This window comes from Gallus gallus, chromosome 3, assembly GCF_016699485.2.
Source record: "Gallus gallus isolate bGalGal1 chromosome 3, bGalGal1.mat.broiler.GRCg7b, whole genome shotgun sequence".
Lineage (NCBI taxonomy): Eukaryota > Metazoa > Chordata > Aves > Galliformes > Phasianidae > Gallus > Gallus gallus.
The window spans coordinates 96,920,222-96,941,581 of NC_052534.1; the positions used below are offsets into that span (position 1 = coordinate 96,920,222).

At 38.6% G+C, this 21,360-nt stretch overlaps 1 protein-coding gene across 4 annotated transcripts in view; it reads right to left on the reverse strand.

The window, feature by feature from the left end:
* The window catches only part of ROCK2 (Rho associated coiled-coil containing protein kinase 2), a 94,597-nt gene that overhangs the window by 53,504 nt on the left and 19,733 nt on the right, over positions 1-21,360 (reverse strand). For all 4 annotated transcript variants that reach the window (XM_025149412.3, XM_015276087.4, XM_015276086.4 and 1 more), the window contains exon 2: positions 3,466-3,547. In XM_025149412.3, the coding sequence (XP_025005180.3) occupies positions 3,466-3,547 (82 nt within the window). The remainder of the gene's footprint in view (positions 1-3,465; positions 3,548-21,360) is intronic.

The following is a 21,360-nucleotide window of genomic DNA, read 5'->3' on the forward strand; positions in this document are numbered from 1 at the left end:
CAAGCTTCTTTTCTAAAATTAGCAAGCTAATTTTTGCTCTCAGAGGGCTATGAGATTCCTCTCATTGTTTTGGCAATTAGATATTGCACTGTTCTTTCCTGTCCCATGAAAACTGAGGGGAAAAAAACAACAACAACAACAACAACAACCCATACAAGACTTCAGCCAGAATCCTAACAGTAAACTAAAGTAATTTAGAAGACTGAAAGGGACTGGTAGTACTTATGTGCCTCGTGTGGTAACTAAGTGCCCTACTTTCGTTCCATGTCTTGGAGAAAGTGGCAAGAAATCAGAATAATAAGGGAAAGCAGGTGCCAAAAAAGTTCCTTGTGTACTATGCATATGAAGAAGTTTATTTTGTAAAGTGGTCACAAAACAGCGTATACCAAACTCCTACAATACATGCAATTAATAAGCATGAACTTTGTTAAAAGAGCTAACACTTGAGTTTCATCTTGAAACTATGAGTTGAGATAAATATTAATTCATGTCTCAGCTGAAATGTAAATTATTTCATTCCTAAATTAATATAATCAATTAATAAAACATTAAACTGACTATTAATGACTTGCAGTAGGTGTGAATTAGGGTGTTTTCTAATCCCTGGCAATATGTTTTAAAAAAGTGCCCTTCACAAAGAGTGAGTTATTGTGGAAGAATTTTAGTTAGCATTTTCCACAATTTCTCAAGATTCATGTAACATGGATTAAAACACTTATTTGTGAGTTCTGAACTCACAAAATGGGCATGGTACCCCTCTGTGTCCCTCAGGACACATTTCTGCCTGGAGGAGAGATGCAAACTCCCAGAACAGACCAGTCACCAGAGGCCTGTCAGAATCTTTTTGACACGAATGCTCATCTACGGGTTTGCTACAGCTCTTCAGATGCTCAGAAAAATCAGAAGAGACAAGAACTCTTTGTTCCATAACCTAAGACAGTGCCAACTTACTGTTGCATAAATTAATGTAATTTCCAGCTCCTCTACCAAGCCCACAATAGCAAGAAGCCTAAGAAAACGTGTGTATACTCTCCTCTTTCACCAATACTGGCTACTCTTAGTCATTTCCAAAAAGACATAAGGTATAGGCTCAACTTAAAATTGCATAATATGACAATGATAGTAAGAATCTGTTTCTCTTTCTGTTTTGTCTTTTTTCTGCACCTGAAGCCTTTGTGTTGGCACAAACGGGAAGAATGAATGAAAACCAGAAACTGGTCTCTTCTTCTTTTGCCAGATTAGTTTTGACAAAAATCAACCAACAAACCAACCAACCCCGCATTAATTCTGATCAGTTCTCCAGTCTGGTTCAAGCAAACCTTAAACACACACCTTAAAGAACTCTGAACCAAATTGCTCGTTTCTGACTCTTTCAGTTGCAATGGCAATGTATCACCAGCTTCAAGAGTCTACCAAATTCTCACTTCAGAAACACTTATTTTCAAAAAGTATATCACCAATGGTACGCAATACTACTTCTCATTGCCTCACAGGCAGCTGTGAAACAGAAGTTACACTGCTAAACTCTGAAGAGATGAACAGCTTTACAACCTGTGAACCAAAGTACTTTGCTGTTGTCTGTTTTTCTTATTTTTTCCCCTCCCCCAAGTACAACAGGTAAGGATGAAGGGTACCTCTTAAAACACATAATCAACTACTGCGACTTTAAATTAACTACTGAGATACCTATCTGCAACTGTCAGATTTTATTTATTTAATTACTTGTTTACAACATCCCAGAAGTCTCATTTTCTCTTTAGCTACTATTTGGCTATTTCAACTGTAAACCATCAGCTGATTTAGAAAACAAAGACAGTAATAAAACTGAACCAAAGAAGATTTTTGTGTTCCTGCCATAGCTGGTAGCCTGCTTGCCACATCAGGTGCTTAGTAATATTTAACACAGCTCTGGGAGAGAAGCTAGAGTAGGAGAAGGAGCAGCAGGCATCAGAAAGGAAAGGTAGACAGCAAGAATACTTAGAGGTTTCAGGAAAAAAAATCCAAGGTTTAATTGTTTTCCCACAATTGCTTGTCTGAAAACTTCACAAGTACTGATCTTATAGATAGAAAATGTTTCTAATTTTCTCCTACTGCAAAAATAGCATTCTAATATGCAGGCGGATCTAAGCAGTCCATAAAAGTTTCTGTAATTTATTTCATTTTCATATTTGCTGCAAATTGGTCTTTTCCCTTCACATTACACTCCGAATACACAGTTGCAAGTAACAAAATTATTTTAAAAAGCAATTTCTGATTTTTCCATTCAAATATATCTGTTTGAAGTCAACTGAACTCAAGACTAAGAAAAATTCCAAGGTATGCCTCCACTTCCCAACCTACTGTTTCTTATTTATTCTATCTTGAGTGATTTCAACAAATTGATGGGCAATGAAAGCCAAAACTTCACAGAGAAGCAATCAACTCCACACAAAGAACCCATTACAAGGCACTATACCAGCAACCACTTATTTGCGAGGTGTAACTGGATATTCAAAGTAGTCCTAGAGCAATGGAGAGCAGACTCATAATTCTTACCAGTAAAAAACGAAATGAGAAGTAGTAGTAATGCAAAGTAATTGATACATGCAACTGAATAAGTTTAAACAACAGCTGACCTAAAACGTCTTACTCGCTGCAACTTATACTTTAAAGCAAATGATCCACTATTTCTACAGTATTTTATGTACAAAGATGGACAACAGTTTAAGAAGTCAAAATACTCTGATGTAACAGTCCTACATTTGCACAAGCTTAATGAACACTAAGATGCTGTCTACAATTAATGTGCAGAAAGTCAAGTATTTACACAAAGGTTCAATAATGCAGCTATGGATTTTAAGGTACAATAATTAAGTTTTAAAAACCAACAGAAGATGTCTCTTAGAATAAATAAGACTTCATACATTCAGTGTAATTAATTCTTACTTCATAGTAACTGAAATATGCTTTGCAAATTACTTCATAGCACATATATATAGAATCATAGAATAGTTTGTGTTGGAAGGGATCCTTAAGATCACCCAGTTCCAACCCCCTGCTATAGACCGTTGCTCAAAGCCCTATCCAGCCAGGCCTCGAATGCCTCCAGAGTGGGGGTGCACCCACAACCTCTCTGGGCAACCTGTTCCAGTGTCTCACCACCCTTACAGTGAAGAATTTCTTCCTAATATCTAATCAAATGACTTGTTATAATTATATACATATATATAAAACACAAAGGGATTTATTTTAAGTGTAGTTGTAAAAATTACACTCTACAATCAATATTATCCAATATATTTTCATCAGTACAACTCCTCCAAATGAAGCATTTCTGTAACAAGTGGCTCTTCAAAGCTTTCTGAATACACAAAGTTAGAGGTGTGAAAAATAGTAAAATGAAAACCAGCAATGCATTTCTAACCACTCAGTTTCTAAGACTGCAATTACTACAATGTCAATGTACAAAGGTCGCTTTCAACTTACATCTATTTAGGAAATTATCAATGTTCTTGTTCTTCCTCAGCGCCGGATAATCCAGATCAAGGACCAAAGAATTCAAGCCATCCTGAAAAGAAATAAAAATAAGTTGAGGTCTAAAATCATAATTTCTACATCACTTTTCCTAAGAGCTGCCAGCCTGAGACAGGTTATATATTATTCAAACGTATTACATTTCTAGTAGGCAGATAAAACAAAATCTCAATTATGCTTATTTCTCACTCACCCCAAAGCAGTTAAAACACTGGGACTGGCTCCAAGTTGGCCTAGAAACACTACAGATACATCGCCACCCCTTAGTGGCACTGAGACTTAAACTGGAGTAATACTTTTGATCTTAACCAGCAGTACTCTTACTGCTTAAACACAGACTTAATATTCTCTGTTCAGTCACACTGTCTTTTTTTTCATCTACATTACATTTTTTCTGCGTATTTGAAAACTTTACATTTGCATTATCCATGTTATTACTTAAATCACGTCCTCTCTGCCTTCTCACTTTGGATATTAAAAATGTGACTTTTTGCTCTTGGAAGCCAGATATGACAATTCAACACAATTCAAACTGGCAAAACTGTGCTGCTTAATTTTTAGGTTATTCAAGAGAAGACAAATCAGAAGCTTGTGTGCCATTCTGCTACCAACGATCAGTGCTGTCTTCTCAGCAGTTAAGACCTCTTAAACAAAGAAGAAAAACATCAAAATCTAAACTAAAAACACAAGACTTAAATAAGACTTACAAGAGTTAAACTCAACTCCAACTTTCAGCAACATAGAAAAACTTTACAGATTATTCTCCAAATCACACAGCCTTTTTGAGGAACACAAGGGCAAATAAAAGTTAGTTTCAGACGTTGAGAGTCATGGATTGCATTCATATTCAGCATCTCCAATGTTCTACCTGAACTGATATTTTGTTGACTGCTCTAAGAAAACCTTGAGCTTGTTTTTTTAAGGCTTTTGAACCTCAGCAGGGCATAGAGATTTTAGTCAGAGACCACATCATGTTTATTAATAAGCAACCAAAAGCCTTTCAGCCTTCTTAGTACCTGACACATGTAAATAAGGCCACAGCTAACAATCCTCTTGTTTGTTTTTTAAATATGCCTGGCAAGGGATCATTTCTGGTTCAAATCTCATTAAAATTATTACAGTTATTCTAAAATTCTAAAAATATATCTACTGGGATAGACTTAAAGACAGGGCCTGAGATTATAAAACACATTCTGAATGCTAAGCAGAACTAAATATGTATATATATAAATAAGATGGCCTCATTTGTTGAAATGTCACTTCTCAGTTTCACTACAAAAAACATTCATGATTAAGCACATTTTCAATATTGAGAGATGGAATTGCAGTATTATTTTTTACTATTTATTTCTGCCTCCAGCAAATGGAAGTGTCTTGGAAAATATCAGTAGCAGCTATTAGACCATGCACAGAAAACAAGGCTTGCTCAAGAAATTACAAGACAGATATTTGTGTGATTTCCTATACAGATGACTAAAGGTCAGAGAATACAAGCTTGCCTTTCCTCTGTTTAAATTGGTACAAAAATATAATTAGCATCTCACTAGGATCACCTTTGAGGTTCCCAAGAGAACCTCATTTATTATATTTGACATAAATCTAGAACATCAAAGACGTGCAGATGTACTAAAATATTTCATGAAGCATAAAACTTCAAGGCTTCAAGTCACTTCAAAGGCAAAAACTCACAAAAAGGTCCATCTTAATTATTAGGAAATCAACCAAAGGAAGCAGGAGGCCTGTACAGACGAGTAAGGAACTCCCAACTACACTCAGACATGAAACAGGAGTGTACATGAGGTGGGAGCAAGGGCAGGATACCAGGAGGATGAAGCTGACATCCCAAGGTGCAAGGCCACATTAGGAAACACAAGGCTGACCTACAGATGAGTCCGGAGAAGTTTGAAAAAGGCAACAAGAAAGGGTTCCACAAGCACATAAGCAGCAGAAGACTAGGGAAGACATGGGCTTGCTGCTGAACAGAGCAGGGCAAGCTGGTAACAAAGGGTAAACAAAAGAGAAAGGTACTCAAGGCGTACGTTGCTTCAGTCTTTGCTGGTAAGATCAGCCTTCAGGAACCTTAGGTACCTCATATCAGAGGAAGTGGGAAGACTGAGGTCAGGAAGACTTTCCCCTGGTGAGGACCAAGTGCCAGGACCCAGTCCTCCGTGACAGGAATGCCTGAACAAACTGGACATACACAAGTACATCCCCAACGGGATGCACCTGCAAGTGCTGAAAGAGCTGGCTGATGTCATGGAGAGGCCTTTGAAAAGGTAATGGCAATGAAGAGAGTCTACTGAACTATGGAAGATACCTGTCCTCAAGCAGGGCAAGCAGGAATATTTAGGGATCTAAAGGCTGGACAGCCTCACCTTAATTCCCAGGAAAGGGATGAAGAAAATGTTCCTGAAAACCATTTCCAAACATGTGAAGGGCAGGAAGTTGATCAGGATTAGTCAGCATGGATTTATGAAGGGGCAATCATGCTTGGCCAGGCTGACAGCCCTTCACAATGAGGCAACTAGCTTGGTGGATGAGGGAAGAATAGTTGTTGTTTACCTCAACTTCAGTAAGACATTTGGCATTGTCTTCCATAATGTTCTCATAAACAAGCTGATGAAGCACAGGTTACACAAGTGGGTGGTGAGAGGACTGAAAACTGGCTGAGAGACTGGGCCTGGGAGATTTTGATCTATGGCCAAAGTCCAGTTGGAGGCCAGTCACTAGTGGTATACCCTGGGGCTCGATACTGGGGCCAGCAACTTTTAACCACTTCATTAACCACCTGCTGCACCCTGCAAACAAAACAAACAAACAAACCAAATTAGGGGGAGTGTCTGACACACCAGAGGCCTGTGCAGCCATTTGAAGGGACCAGAAAAGGCTGCAGAACTGGACAGAGAGGACATGTGAGGAAATGCATCTGAGGAGGAATAATAGGTGAATCCTGTGCCTGGGGTTAAACAGTTTTGTTTTGTTTGACGTCACTTTCCAGAACTTCCTTACTAAAAGAAATATAAAATAGTGTAACTAAGCCGAAAGAGAAGGCAATGAATAATATGCAGTATCAATTCTTAATTACTTTAAGGACAATACTTAAAGCCATTACTTGGTCTTGATTTTAAATGTTCCTGAAAGGCCTATCAAGGAGAAAGGAATGACGCCCTAGGACATTGTACTCTCCTTTCAGACAGATTGAAGGTGCACCACCTACCATTAAATTTGATAAAGTTTTTATGAAAGATACAATAAATCTAAAACAAAGTACTGATGTTGTTAAGTACTTATGGATTAGTCAATGCTTGGATTGTCCAATGACCTGGACACGCCCAATGGAAAGTACTCTGAGTTAAGACTGCCTGTAAAAATCACGTAATAGAATATATAATTCCAAACTCCCTATTTAGCAAGTACTGGCATCCAAAAAAGGACGTCATTCTAGCAGATGTAGCAGAGCACGTCAGCAGAAACACACCTATTTACCTCACAGCAGGTAGGAAAAGACCACAATGAATGATACAATGGAATACACATAGGCCATGGTTTACAATTTTACCTAGTACAGTGAGGTCCCAATTCTAACCAGCAACACATAGCTCTAAATAACTATGACTTGAATTCATATTTTCATTAATACATTTGCAATGTAACAGCATTAATAAGATCGTAGCTTACAGTAGCAACTTACAGTATCAAAGTGAGAGCCTTTATTACTCTCTAGAATCCCTTAAAGTAAATAATTTCACAATTGATCTAGAGTATATTTTGATGGCAAATTACAGGTCTCATCTGCACAAATTCAATAATAAAAAACTAGTTCTCTTGAGCTCTGAGCACATTCTTACTCTATTTCTTTCTTCACAGGCTAATAGCTTATTTGTCAGTCTTTTGCCATTCTTTTTTCATTGCTATTGAAACAGAATTTTTATAGTCACTTACAATTAGGTATTCATTTTAAGGGAGAAGATGTAAAAGCACTCCATTTTACCACAAATTAATGAGGCATGTTTTTCTTTTTTGGGGGGGAGGGGAAAGGGGAGATCAGCTAATATTTTAATGCTTTTCATGCAAAGCTCTTCTAAAGGTTGCTTAAACAAAACACTGCTGGTGTGTTCTATTTATGCACAAAGTAAGGGAAAAGAATTAAGTTATCAACCGCAACAGACATTTTAGTGAAGCTGGATTACAAGGCCCAAAGCAACCATAACTTCCAAGTTAAACTGAGCCGTACTTTGTCATTTCACATGTCACTGTTTATTCTCTATATCATTCCAATTCCAAGGTTTTGTTTTGTTTTTTTTTGAGGGCTATAAAAACTGAGAACCATATTCGTAGCTAATTTTTTTTTCATTAGCTCTGTCTCCTTTTCAATAACTTCTGGTAACAGTTTTCCTAAGTGGCTATCAACAAACAGGAATCTGAGAAGAGCACAGCTGCTTGCTAACTATTTGGAAACCTCCTAATTCTTGTCAGCTACATCTGGCATCAGAAAGGCCATTAGTATCAGCACCATGATGAACAGAAAGAGCATCTGTTTATTTTTATCCCTGTGAACTAACATTATTAGCATCTATCAAAGACAGGATTTAAGCTCTTAAACACATCTTTAAGGTAAAGGATTTCTTATCAAGATGTGCTTTATGAAAGACTTGTGCCTTGTCCATTAGCATTCTGTCAATAGGTGGCTCCTTAAAGCTTTAGCTTTTCATTAAAAGGCCTAATTTACATTACTTGACTCTAAGATTGCACTACAAATTAAAAAGATGGATCCAAAGACTACATAGTAAAATGGACCCCTCAAACTGAAGATAAACAATCCAGGAAATGACATCTTCTCTGTCTAGGCCTCACAGATAAGTCACTTGAACCAGGAAATATGTTATTAAAGTGATTTCACTGTTCACTTCCTCTTTCTGCTATTACAAAAGGTTCAGAAGCTAAAAAGGCCCAAAATAGCAACTTCCAAACAAACATGCTGTTGGCAAAGACAGCTCTGCCCACACCATTCCATTAAAAGCATTTTGCTCTTGGCAAACAGGCTGAGACACTCTCTCAGGATTGTTTTCCAAGAGAAAAGTCCACATTAGATATTTTTGCACCACCGTCCTAAATCAGGAGAGGTGGGGTCCCGACCACTCTGGCAGTAGAAATCTCTGGGGACAACGCACTGCTTGGCTTTCTCAGTCAGCAACTCCTACTGGGACAAGAACTGAATTAACCCCCCCCAAAAAAAAACAGTTCAGGAGGTATTAAAACTATCAGATGTTTTTTTTTTCTCTCTGATAAAAGGGCAAATAGTAGGGAGAATTAATGGTGGCTTCTAAATAACCAGCTCGATGTTATAATTCACAGAAAACCCACCAAAGCCCTCACAAAATTAAACCATTCCATGCTGATTCTCATTTTCAAAACTAAAATACTTATTTGAACCTGTCCAAAGGAGATGCACACACGTACATTCCACAGGATACCAAAATAGCTTAGGCTACTTCCATTTACTCCTCACCTTTATGCTGAGAAAAAAGTAAAAACAACATAAGGCCAAAAAATAAGCACGAAATGCTTCCTCAGTACCCACAGGCATCAGCTCGTAACCCTGGAATAATCAGCAAAGTTCACTAAAGCATTATATATAAGAAAACCAAAACACTATTTCTTTCCCTTTTGTCAGCTTCCCAAGTCCTCAAATTTTAATAAACTAAGCTGCAGTGGGAAATAAGGATATAAAAGTACATAACTGCAGACCACATTTTTCTAATTTGACCTAGGTGCTTTTTAAAGCACTGCTTCTTTAATCTATGCACACGTTAACTGACCACCTAATGACTCCTTACCAGGATTAAATCCCTACTATATTCTTCTATATGACAAATGGACCTTTAAATAATTCTTGTCTTTTCTGAGTGATTACTTCTTTCCATATCATATTAGGCACCTTTGGATATAAGGCCAACAGCTCAGTAACAGCATACAATAGGAAAAAGAACTGATAGGTCATACGCAAGGCAAGCATACTGTTTTTCCCCAGCTTATTCTACTCTAGTGATCATTAGAAGACACTGTAATTCATTTTTATATTATTGAAGATGAGTCAGCGTGGGAAGGAATGCTTCGCATCATGATAATAAAGCCAGTGTTTTATGTGAAGAGGCCTTCTCAAAGTTCTTCAACAGTTCTACATTAAATAACAGATTTAAGTTTGGACAGTACTGAGTATATGCACTTCAGAAACCTGAACACAGCTGACCACAAATGAATACATAAATATTTAACAGCAGAATCACCAAGGTTGGAAAAGACCCACAGGATCATCCAGTCCAACCATCCACCCATCACCAATGGATCTCACTAAACCATGTCCTTCAACACAACATCCAAACGTTTCTTGAACACCTCCAGGGTCGGTGACTCCACCACCTCCCTGAGCAGCCCATTCCAGTGCCTGACCACTCTTTCAAAGCAGTAATGCTTCCTAACATCCAGCCTGAACCTTCCCTGGTGCAGCTTGAAGCCCTAAACAGCTGCATCCTTACAGACCAGTGCGAATAAACACAAAGCAATCTTCTAAGATGAGGCAAAAAGAACGTTAAGGAATAACACTGTGGAAGAGCAAAAGCATGTAAATCAGGTGTATAATCAGTTATAGCTTACAAATGACAAGAGGAAACGATAGAGGATACGTTATTTAATAACAATTAAAAGTCCACTGTAAGTTAAGAAAAGTGAACTACACATAGAAGGCTTAAGTCTATAATTCACAAACGACACCAAGCTCAGAATTCCAAGCACGTGCTTTGTACTGTATTTTAAATTATCTCAAAATGAAGAAAGAAATAATAATAAAAGAATCAACTCAGGGGATGAGCACAAAAAAAACCACTCTAACAGATGTTTTTGAAAGAAACTGAGTGTACACAACATGAAAACAGGAATAATTAAACAGGAAGATAACAGGAAAAGACAGCAATATAGGGGACTAGAATTCCAACCCAGGCTGTATAAACAGGAGGTTCACTGTGCAAAACCTCACAGAGGACTCATGTTCTGTATGTGCTACTCCAGTCTAAGCTGGTGTATTGCATCCAACTCTGTGAATCCCTATAAAAACAGGGAAGACAAGTTGGAGGAGAACCAAGAGGAGGTTAACAGCAGCAGGAAAGTGACAGGCAATGCACACCAAAGTTTTTAGTCTGAAAGATCTGCTTTAAAAAAGACATGACAGTTCTGTTCAAAACATAACAAGCTGGTGTGAGCAACAATAGTGATGGATGTTTTCCCACAGCTCCAGATACAACATCAGAAATTGGTTGAATTTCGAGTAAGCATTCAGGTTAGATTATGACAAAACCTCTGGATAGTAGCAGGGATGAACTGACATCATATACCTAACCAGTGAAGCTGAGAAATTTGCTCCACAGGAGATGAGGAGGTTAGCCCAGCATTTGCTGCAGTAGTTCCACCACTGAGCCCTGAGCCCGCCTCTGCGATAAGGACTCTACTGGAGGTCGCTAACAGCCCTGCCTGGAACTCCTCAGAGCAGAACTGAAGACTTAAGCCAGAGGACTGAGAAAACATGGCAAACTGGCAACTGTCAGTAAACATACAGCAATTTAATCTTTCCATCATCCATTTTAATTAAACAATGCACTAACAGTTTACTACTGCTACAAAAATGTATACTTTCTTCCCAAATGCAACTGTAAAACTCACTGCTTGTTTCTCTGCCAAATCAGCTGTTCTATTTTCACCATAAACCTTTGCAAAACAAAACGTGTCTCGCATGTCTTGTCGGTTAGCACCGTAGCCATGGAAAATCCAACAGTTCAGCACAGTCTCCTTTACCAGAAGTCATCATACGTTTCCAGGTTCTTCAGTTAACTTTGATTTTAGAATGCTTATTGCCTCCAAAAAAGAAAAATAATAACAACATGCACTGAAGCCAAGAACTGCAAACCTCTTAAAATAACACCAGAGATAATTTCCTATTAATTTGAATTCTCTAAAGCCTTTAATAGCAAGCTTAGCCTCTTAACAAGAGAATAAAGGCAGCGTGGTGATTTTGCTTGTTAACTCCTGCTGCAAGCCATTTATGCATCGCTTCAGGAGATTTTTCAAGCAATTGGTGAAAATAGCATGAAGATCAGATTTGCAAGTAAACTAACAAACGCACAGAACACAAACCTGTGCCCAGAACTGCTCCTCTGCCCCAATGAAGAAGTGGAATTACCTACTGCTCATAAAAATCCAAACGGAAAGCACAGCTTCTTATTCATTTCTTCCCCCCCAGAAAGCAGAACTTTCACAGGCTACAGCTGCAGGAATCAGAGGTAATATCAGGAATACAGACAAAAGGTCAGGGCTCATCTGCTGCTGAGGCAGGAGACAGATGTACAGCCTATTCTTAAAAACCTGTTTTGACCACAAGGCCATCCGTGTTTCATATTAAATAATGCTCTGCTTCTCCATCATGAAAACGTTTCTCTTTCCTTACCCTCAGGCAGCTCCATCTGTGAAGTCAGTTTCAGCAACAAGTCACTGCACCTTACACAACCACAGCCATCTATCCCTCGATTTCACTGTGGGCTTATTTTTGGATAAATATATATGTATTACATCATATATTATTATATTTTTCATTAATCTGCTTAGCAGTTGTGGATAAATAAGATGTAGGAACCAATCTGACAACTAAGATGTATACTTATAAGAGTCCATAATAAAAATTGTTAGAATCTCTTTCACAGTAATTGGAATCACAAAAAATGAGGCCTGAAAGTAAAAACCAAGATAGCATCTAGCAGCCTCCTCCTTCAAAACTACAACTAATGGAAGTAATAAAAGGACTTTTTTTCCCCAATCAACGATACAGAACAGTTACAAAATCTCTCTGTACTAAAAATACCAGCAAGTATTTAGAACGTTTCCAACCCAATAAGCGCACCTCTCACGTTACCTCCTGCCTAACCTTGAATTTGATGCCAGCAGTGCATTCTAAGCAGCTCTACTTATATCTTAAAATACAATTCCACGAACCCAGAATTCCACTTAAAGCGATACACAGAAGTGAAGCAATCAAAATCACATCTAACGTTGGAGTAGAGAATTCTGCTGCAGTATGGAAAAAGGCAGAAAACTTATTGCCACAGATTGATTACTTACTTCTATTTTTAAAAAGCTCGAGATGTCAAGATCTATCCATCAGGCATCAGGATGCTCTGACCCATTTGCTAGCAAAAATCCAGGAGAGAAACAAGTCAAATAGAAAGAGACAAAACTGAAAGAGTCCTACCATTTAGGTATTCTTGCAACAACACAAGGATGCATTTTGTAAAGGAAAACTAGAAAGGAAATAAGCGTAAAAATGACAGCTAGGAGAAAGGTAAGGGACAGCATGAAAAACGTAATATCGTGTAAACAGACACGGGGGGAAAAAGGGAGTAAAAAGAATTTTAAATGCTGATGAGTCAAAGGACCTTGCTCAACCTTAAACTATGCCTGTTACCATATAGTGGGATGGACAGCACACTTGGCTAAAGGCTAGCTTTGAATGAGTGGCTACCTAATGACACTGGAAGAAAATGTATGGCATTTAAACAAAATGAGTATATAATATAACGTATATCAATCACCGGTATCTCAGATGACTGAAGCAAAAGATTATAAACACATGGAAAACCAATCTTTTTTCTGTAATATTGTATATGCATTACAGATTGGTAAGGAGATAATTATTTTAATCCAAAGAAGTTAAGCAGCTCTAAAAAATGTCTCTCACAGAAATAGATTTGACAGTAAGGGAAATGATTTACAAATCCTTTCAGATTATTTAATTATATGTCAATAAAATATTACATGAATGCCTTATTTTTAAAACAAACTGACATTCTTAAAAGTATTTATATCTGTTCACGATTTTAGCTAACATAAACCACGTATTTTCTCTTTTAGGCTTTTAAAAAGGTATCGAACTCAAAAAAACATCCTCATGCAATCCTTATAGAAAAGGTTTGTGGCTTTCTTTAGTGCAACAGCACCTTCATGTAGCATAACTTCCCCTTCATACACACAACCAACTTCATTTGGACATTGTGTTGATGGACGTGGTTTAGTGAGAACCATTGGTGATGGGTGGATGGTTGGACTGGGTGATCCTGTGGGTCTTTTCCAACCTTGGGGATTCTGTGATTCTATGATTCATTTGTGGAGTGTCAAACAAGCATTGCAGCATCCTGCTCCGCAGTCCAACACATGCCCTACCCCAGGAGCAAACTTCACAGACTGCAATCAAATTTACTATTAATTGTTTCTCAAAACGATAACACATTTTTCCATAAAATAAACTTGCATATAAATATTAAAATATGTCTAAATGCATTAAAAAAAAAAAAGCATTCAAATTCCAACTCCTGTGTTGGAACCACTAATGAAGCACTGTACGTTTTAAAGTGGAACAGGAACTTTTGGGAGATTGCTTCTGCTGAAACTCAGCACATTACACTTTTAGGGCCTGACAAGACCATCTCCCATCCTTTGTAAAACCCATGATGATGAGGTTTTATCTGGATTTGAAATTTGCCCACCAACTTCAATAAGAAGAAGGTATTTAGGAGGCCACTAGCTCCCACCTCTAGCAACAGAAAGGAACATACTGGATTTTACAATCAAGTCCCGCCAGAATTGTTTGATCTTCTGTGTTTTGCCCTAGAATAGAAAGAATACCTCTTCCTTTGTCATCTTCAAATGATTTGAGAATCTTCCCATTCCTGAAATACTGACAAAAATAAAACCAGAAAAAAAAAAATAGGGGAAAAAAACCACATAACTGGCTTTGAGCAAGGGATGAACCCACATTACCTCATGAAGTCTGAATTATTCTGTGATTCTACAATTGTTTGACTTGAATACATGCAGGGTGGCACCGTCAAGATCAGTTGTCATACAATGGGTTCAAAAAAACTTCTCATTTAGCAAATGATAGTTGTTAAATAAGAAAATTCTTTATTGGGGAAAATAAAAATAAACAATAATAAGAAAGGAAGCATAACAGTAGCAAAGAAGAGTGGTTGACAGCAACCTCCTCTACAGATTGTGATGGACTTGCATCAGAAAACTTGATGAAGTGATAATCTATTGTTATTTACTACTGTAATAACTCATTTTTCATGTCCCTAAGCAGAAAGTTTTTTTCTGTATATAAATCAGTATTAATCACAGATATCACCTAGACAATCATTTAGAACTATTACATTGCAATCAGTTTAGCCCCACAGCTGTGAATAGGGTCTGGTAAAGCTTCTGACCTTAGTTAGAAGAGGTCCAAAGGGCCACAGAAAACATCAGGTTTGAGGGATTTTTCCAACTGCTTTATCAATAAATTAATACAGAAATGGAAGAATGATTGCTTAAAATCCTAAGATTATAAGATAAGCTTTAAAAGACTGTAACTTCAGAGTAAGGGCTGAACCTTGTTTTAGAAGTTGCCAACAGAAGAATACAGTATAAAATTGACATTTCTGCCCCTAGTCAACCACAAACAGGGGAAATACTGGCAGCTAAATATTGGAATGAGTGCTATTAAACCTATTTCTCTTAAACCTGGAAGTATTGAGTCACGCTGCCAGTGGAAAACCACAATATACATGCATAAAAGCATATCCATGATCACAGACATTTACATCTTGGTAATGAAAGGATATGAAAGGCGGTACGGAACACTTCTGTGAGTAAATCAGCAGCAAAAGTAAGTCAGTAAGGACACGCTTTCTCAGTGGAATTGGTGACATGGTAGTAGAAGTCACAGAAGAGCCCAGACCACCTGATGGCTTCTTTGCTGCAGTCTCCTGAGACAGCTTTACTCCAGGGATCCTGATGGGATGCATATGAAGGAGTGGAAGGAGCACACTGGAATCACTTCCAGGCTGCTCTACCACCTTCAAAAGGTCACAGCCACTGTAGAAGATAGCAAGTGTCAGGCCCGTCTTCAAGAAGGGCATGAAAGAAAATCTGCAGAACTACAGGCCTGAATTTCCACTAACTTCAGGCCTCAGGACAATTATGAAGCTAATCTCTCTGGGAGCAACTTCCAGACACACAAAGAAAAAGACAGCTGAACAAATAGATCACAATCAAATTGTATCCCATCAACCTGACTGCATTCTATCACAAGAGGCAGCAGATGCAAGCTGCCACATGGAAAATTGCACTCAGCTACATGGAAACACTTTTTCCACCACCGGCAGTAGCCAAACATTGAAATGCGTTGCACAGAGATCATGGAGAGTCTGTATTTGGAGATTTTCAAAACTTAATTCCTACACATCATCATCTAATTGAACCTGCTTAAAAGCATGTCAGCAGCCCAGACAAGCAGCCCTGCAGAAGCCTCTGGCTTCCTAGTCTATTTTGTGTTGGATACTCCCATTCAATTTTGCACAGAAGTTTCAATCAGAGCTCAATTACTAACAGGGTGCCTGCAAGTCTTCAGAAATACCACAGATTATTTGGCTAGACGCTTCTATTAGAAAAGCTGAAAAGAAATTTTGTAAAACAGTGCTACATCAGGAGTTGCACTGTCACAGTGTCATTGATCAGGGATGAGGGCCTGTCTGGGGAAGATCTTGGCTTGATTTTGTTTTGTACTGCTGTCAGATCTGAGATAAGAGATGGATAAACACAAATTGGAATACAGGGACAATAGCAGGCAGGATCAAAGGCAGTCACCTTAAATCTGGTCTCTTGCATATCTGGTGACTCATATTAAAATCATTTGCTGTTAGGATCCCAGTTAACAGGAAGATGGAAGGCAAATGAACCTAGCATACAAGAGATTCAACACAGAAGGAAGCTTTTTTTTCCACATCTTACGGAGTAAATGTGGAACACTGTCATGGGATGTTTCTGCTGCCAAGAAGTTCACAGCAGTCTGAAGGCTATTTGATCCAAAGGAGACAGAACTGTCAAGAGCTACCAGGCAAAACCATCCCATTCACCTTGGGGAGTTCCTGAGCTGTGTACTGTCTCCAGAGGCTGAGAGATTATAACATAATAGGTTTTTTTCTCTAACATTCTCTCCTATGCATTTCTAGCAATTGGCTAGTGCCTGAAACAGAGTATTAAGCTAGACAGACTCTTGATTCAATCTGGTTTCCAGCCTAGTCATTCATAGTCACGTTATTACTTTGGGCAACTGTCTCATAATTCCAACAGAAGCTGCTTCACTTCTGACAAGTAATTACAAGGAAATGAGACAGAAGTTGTTCTTCAGCACCCATGCTATATGCTCTGGACAAAAGAGGACATTTGGTGTCAAACTCAAAAACGCCCAAGGAAAAGGAGAGGAGTTTCAACAAGAGACTGAGAGAAACCAGTCTGCAAACAGCGGGGCAGTTTTACTTGCAGTTTACTTCAAACACGAGAAAATGGAGGCTGGGTTCAAACATCAGCTCTGGCAACAGCCAGATCAAGTGTTCCTGCTATAACACAAGTCATAAGCTTAAAGAAAATACCTGAAAGGACTTAATATCAGCCCTATGTGGAATAACGTAGTTCTTCTAACACAGTTTTTGTAATCTTAGCAATCTTAGGAATGAGAGATCTTTTCATCATTTAGTGATATTTTAAGTAAAACTGCAAGTATTTTAAGCTAACATGCATCTGGGAAATGGCATGACCAAAATATGCACATTAAAAGTTACATTAAAAGTTTCAAAAACTACGGATATAGCACAGTGCAGGCTGAGCATCCAGTGTTACTTCACTTCTCCTTCCGACGACAATCCTTCCAGTGTGGAATGGGTAGACACGTAATGCTGCTTTGCATCTCCCGGCCTAGAAGTAACTTCACCTCTCATTAAGTGGAAACCAAATGGAACTGAGTGTATAAAATTTCTCTTTCGTTATTTAAAAACAACATTCCAGGTACATTCACTGCTCTTAAGAGTTGGTTTTCTTTGCTGCGCAGACAACGCAAAAACCACTCACGCAGCAGTTTCTGAAATGCCATGACTGATTATCAGTTCTACAGTTGGTTAAACCTCATTCTAGTTAGAAAAGGCTATTTGTTGTGGTAATACTCTAGATGGTAATTGTGAAATAAAGTGGGACACTTAGTCTGGCATTTGCATAACAACCTCCCAGAATATTTTTGTTCCCCAGTGTCCCAACTGTAGGTGCACATCAAACAGCTGGGTGTGCTCATGTACACACCAGATCATCTTGTTTGCATTTCTGAAAAGGAATTGTATCGAATTAGCAAAGGAAACTGCAGTCTTCTAAAAAGAGTAAAATCGTAGTGCAGCTCTACTGCTAAGAATGAAAACAGCTACAAGTTGTAACAATGCTAAATGAATTATTCATCTTCAAAAGAACACTAATGTCCTATTTTTCTAAGAAAAAATGACTATTTCAATTTCAGTTTAGCTGCACAACGTCAGCAACCTTGAAAAAAATCAGTCTTTTCAAGTCCAATTCAAAATACGGTGATCTCTGCTAACAAAAGCAGCATTGTGGAATTGCTCAGAAATTAGCCCTACTGCAGTAAATACAGCTCCTCTGCAGTAGTTATGCTTGAGTTATTGTACAATCTCTCTTCCATTCACTATGGATGAAATGTGACAAAATGTTTGCTGTACATTCATCCTCCCAGCCATGAGAACTGCAGTGTGGTTCTGATAGCCATACAAGTGTTCATACTTGATCACTTCCAGTAATATTGTATTTTGAAGTCAACATTCATCTTCTCTTCTTTTACTCCTTAACTGAATTCTTGGTCTCTGACTTCCTCTACACTAATGAGGGATTAATGAGGAAGGGTATGAAGTGGTATATAAATAGCATGCCTCTTTTAGTTGTAACTCACGAGAAAACATTTCAGTGCTAACAGACAAATCCAGCATTAGAGAAATTTACTGTGTTGATTTCAACCACTTTTAAAAAGGTGCAATACTCCACCACATAACTTACTTTCTAATACTTATTTCTAAATTTTGATATCACCTTGTACTCAGTACTATGCAATTCTATATTTAAGCCATCTCTTCATTCAGAATGCCATTACTCTCAGTTAGATACCAAAATAGAACTCCTAGAAACATTAATCCCTTATGCTGACTCATTTACCTAAAAATATAACTTCAGTTCTTCGAAAGTGCATAGCTAAGTTCATTATGAGCTCAAATCACTGATGTTAATCTATACTTTTCAGAAACACTTATTACAGATACTGCTTTCATCACAGTAACAGCTATTTATGAAACTGCTAGTATGTAACCATACCCTGCCATTTTGTCTGATCCTACCATGATTTTAAATCATCCTGAATAATAAACTGACCGTGAAGTGCCTGCCCAGATGCTAAGTATGAACCAACTGTATTTGTACAACATCAGCAAAGTGAAACTCTTTCCCTGAAGGATAAACAAAGAAGATTTCAGGAAGCTAAAAATACTGCTATAATCAGATTTGGAGATATTTAAGACTCAAAACATTAATATTCACAAAGACTGATGCAAATTTGGCTTGAGAACTGGGTATCGTTTATTCACGCAAAGGAGCAGGGAGAACGAGAATCCACAGACAAGTTTCTACAGTACATCATGGTACTGAGAATGAAGGTTTAAGCTAAAATGTGGAGGAAAAAAAAACAGGCCAGAGGTAATGTAGGTGATGTAATGTGGGCAAGAAAGAGGGTCAACTGTTAAGAAGGTGAAAAAAAAATGGAAAAGGATTACACTGCGAAATATCAAAGATCATTTCAAAGACATTTTCAAAGGGATTCTAAATGTTGTCATCACTTAGACTTGGGCAAAAAGAAGAGTGGACCAGATAAAATTACCGTGGTCTCTTCAACCTGAACTGCTTAATTCAAATTATAGACTAATGTTTCTGCACTGACTTTAAATTCTGTTATCTACTGAAGTTTGTGACGAGATAGATTTTAGTTCTGATTTCTTTTAGTGTCAGCAAATGAATTAAGTGTATATTCACCTCTTTATCACTGACCCACACTGTGGAAGAAACTGAAGGTGTCTTCTGCTGAGAAGACAGCCCTGGTTTATGAATGACGCATGGTCTACAACAAATAAGCCAATGGAATCTTCACCACTGAAAACACCCAAAGCAACAACTTCAATACTGGGCAGACTGCACAGCTGTATTTGATGCCCACGCCTCCGTTTCAGATCAATACCAACTACAGAATCACACCCCAAAGAATCCAGCCCTTCCGTCTCACAGCACTGCAAATGAAAATGTGGATGATCCCAGCAGTTCCCATTTGCACTTTCCATTATAAACTGAAACACAGACAGACCTCCACCCGCTTGGAGTATGTGCACAACTATACAAAGTTCACCGTACATATTATTTCTCCTCCCCCTTACTAATCTACAGTCCACCCATGTCACAGGTTATTTCCTGCATAATCTGTATAAGATTAGAAAATAAACAAACCAGGAGGACAGTATACACTGCGAACATGATGGGCAAATGACCTCAAGATCAAGAAAAGGTGTGTCAGGTACCATAAATTAAAATAAGCACATGAACCAGTGTCATCCATTAGTGGAAAAGCATCTACCTATGCCGTTAAAGCAACAGTAGTTGAGTAGCATCATCTGTTACGTCACCTCCTTATTCCCATTTTTAGAGGAGTTTCTGCAGTTCAGGAATAAGAAAAAAAAAAAAAAAAACAACCCACAGCCTTAGAAACATTTAGAAACGTTGTCCTTATTTGAACTGTTCCATGTCTGTATTAATATAAATACATTTGTTCAAAGTATAAAGTGCTGTACATAGAAAGAGTACTTTAAGTAAAATATCATAGCATAGCACATTCTTATGATCACAGGATCACAGCGTAGTTGGGTTGGAAGGGACCTCACGGTCCACCCACCCAACCCCTGCCATGGGCTGGCTGTCCCCCACCAGCTCAGGCTGCCCAGGGCCCACCCAACCCGGCCTTGAGTGCCTGCGGGGATGGGGAACCCACAGCTTCTCTAGGCAGCCCACTGCAGTGCTTTATCACCCACTGAGTGAAGAATTTCCTCATAACATCTAAACCTAAATCTCCCCTCTTTCTTTTATTTCAAAACTGTTTCCTCTTCAATCTGATCTAGTGAGAGACGTCCTTGCCCCTGGCAGATGGGTGATCTTTAAGGTTCCTTCCAGCCCACCTCATTCTGTGAAATTTCAGAATTACAAAACTTAATCCTCTTGCTATGCAGTACATCTGTTGATGAAATTTTACATAATCTTACTTGGCTTTCAAACGCACGATTCAAAACTAATATGCCAAACATCCTGTGCCCAAATACACGCTTAAAAGTGCTCTACTGCTTCTGGTAAAACCTTGGTAAAGCCAATAGCCACTCACACATCCACCAGCTGAGGGTACACGGAAGCGCATCCCATGACAGGAGCAGGGAAGTACAACCAAAGGGAGCTGCAGCAGTCCTAGGCAAGGTGTGTTACCATCAGCAGCCAGAGCTGTCCTGCCCCGTCCTGCTCCTCCAGGCTCGCAGCTCCAGGCAGGAACACGGCTTTCCATCCCTTCCCTCAGCCACAAGTGGGACCGCCAAGCTCAGCACTGAATCCACCAGGGCTGGGACAGGCTGGGTGCTGAGCTGCTAAGATCTACACTTCCCTCCCCATGCCAAAAAGCCTTCCCCTCCAGTATTTGCCAGCTTTTCCTTTTCACGTCAGAGCAACATACACACGCCTGTCAGAAAACTGCAAAGGAGAAGAAAACAAAAATCCCCAAGCCAATAGACAAGAGCTTCCCAAATTTGGAGACCGTCCTTTACTTACATCTTAAAGCAAATGCTGCCTCCAGAGCACGAGCCTTAT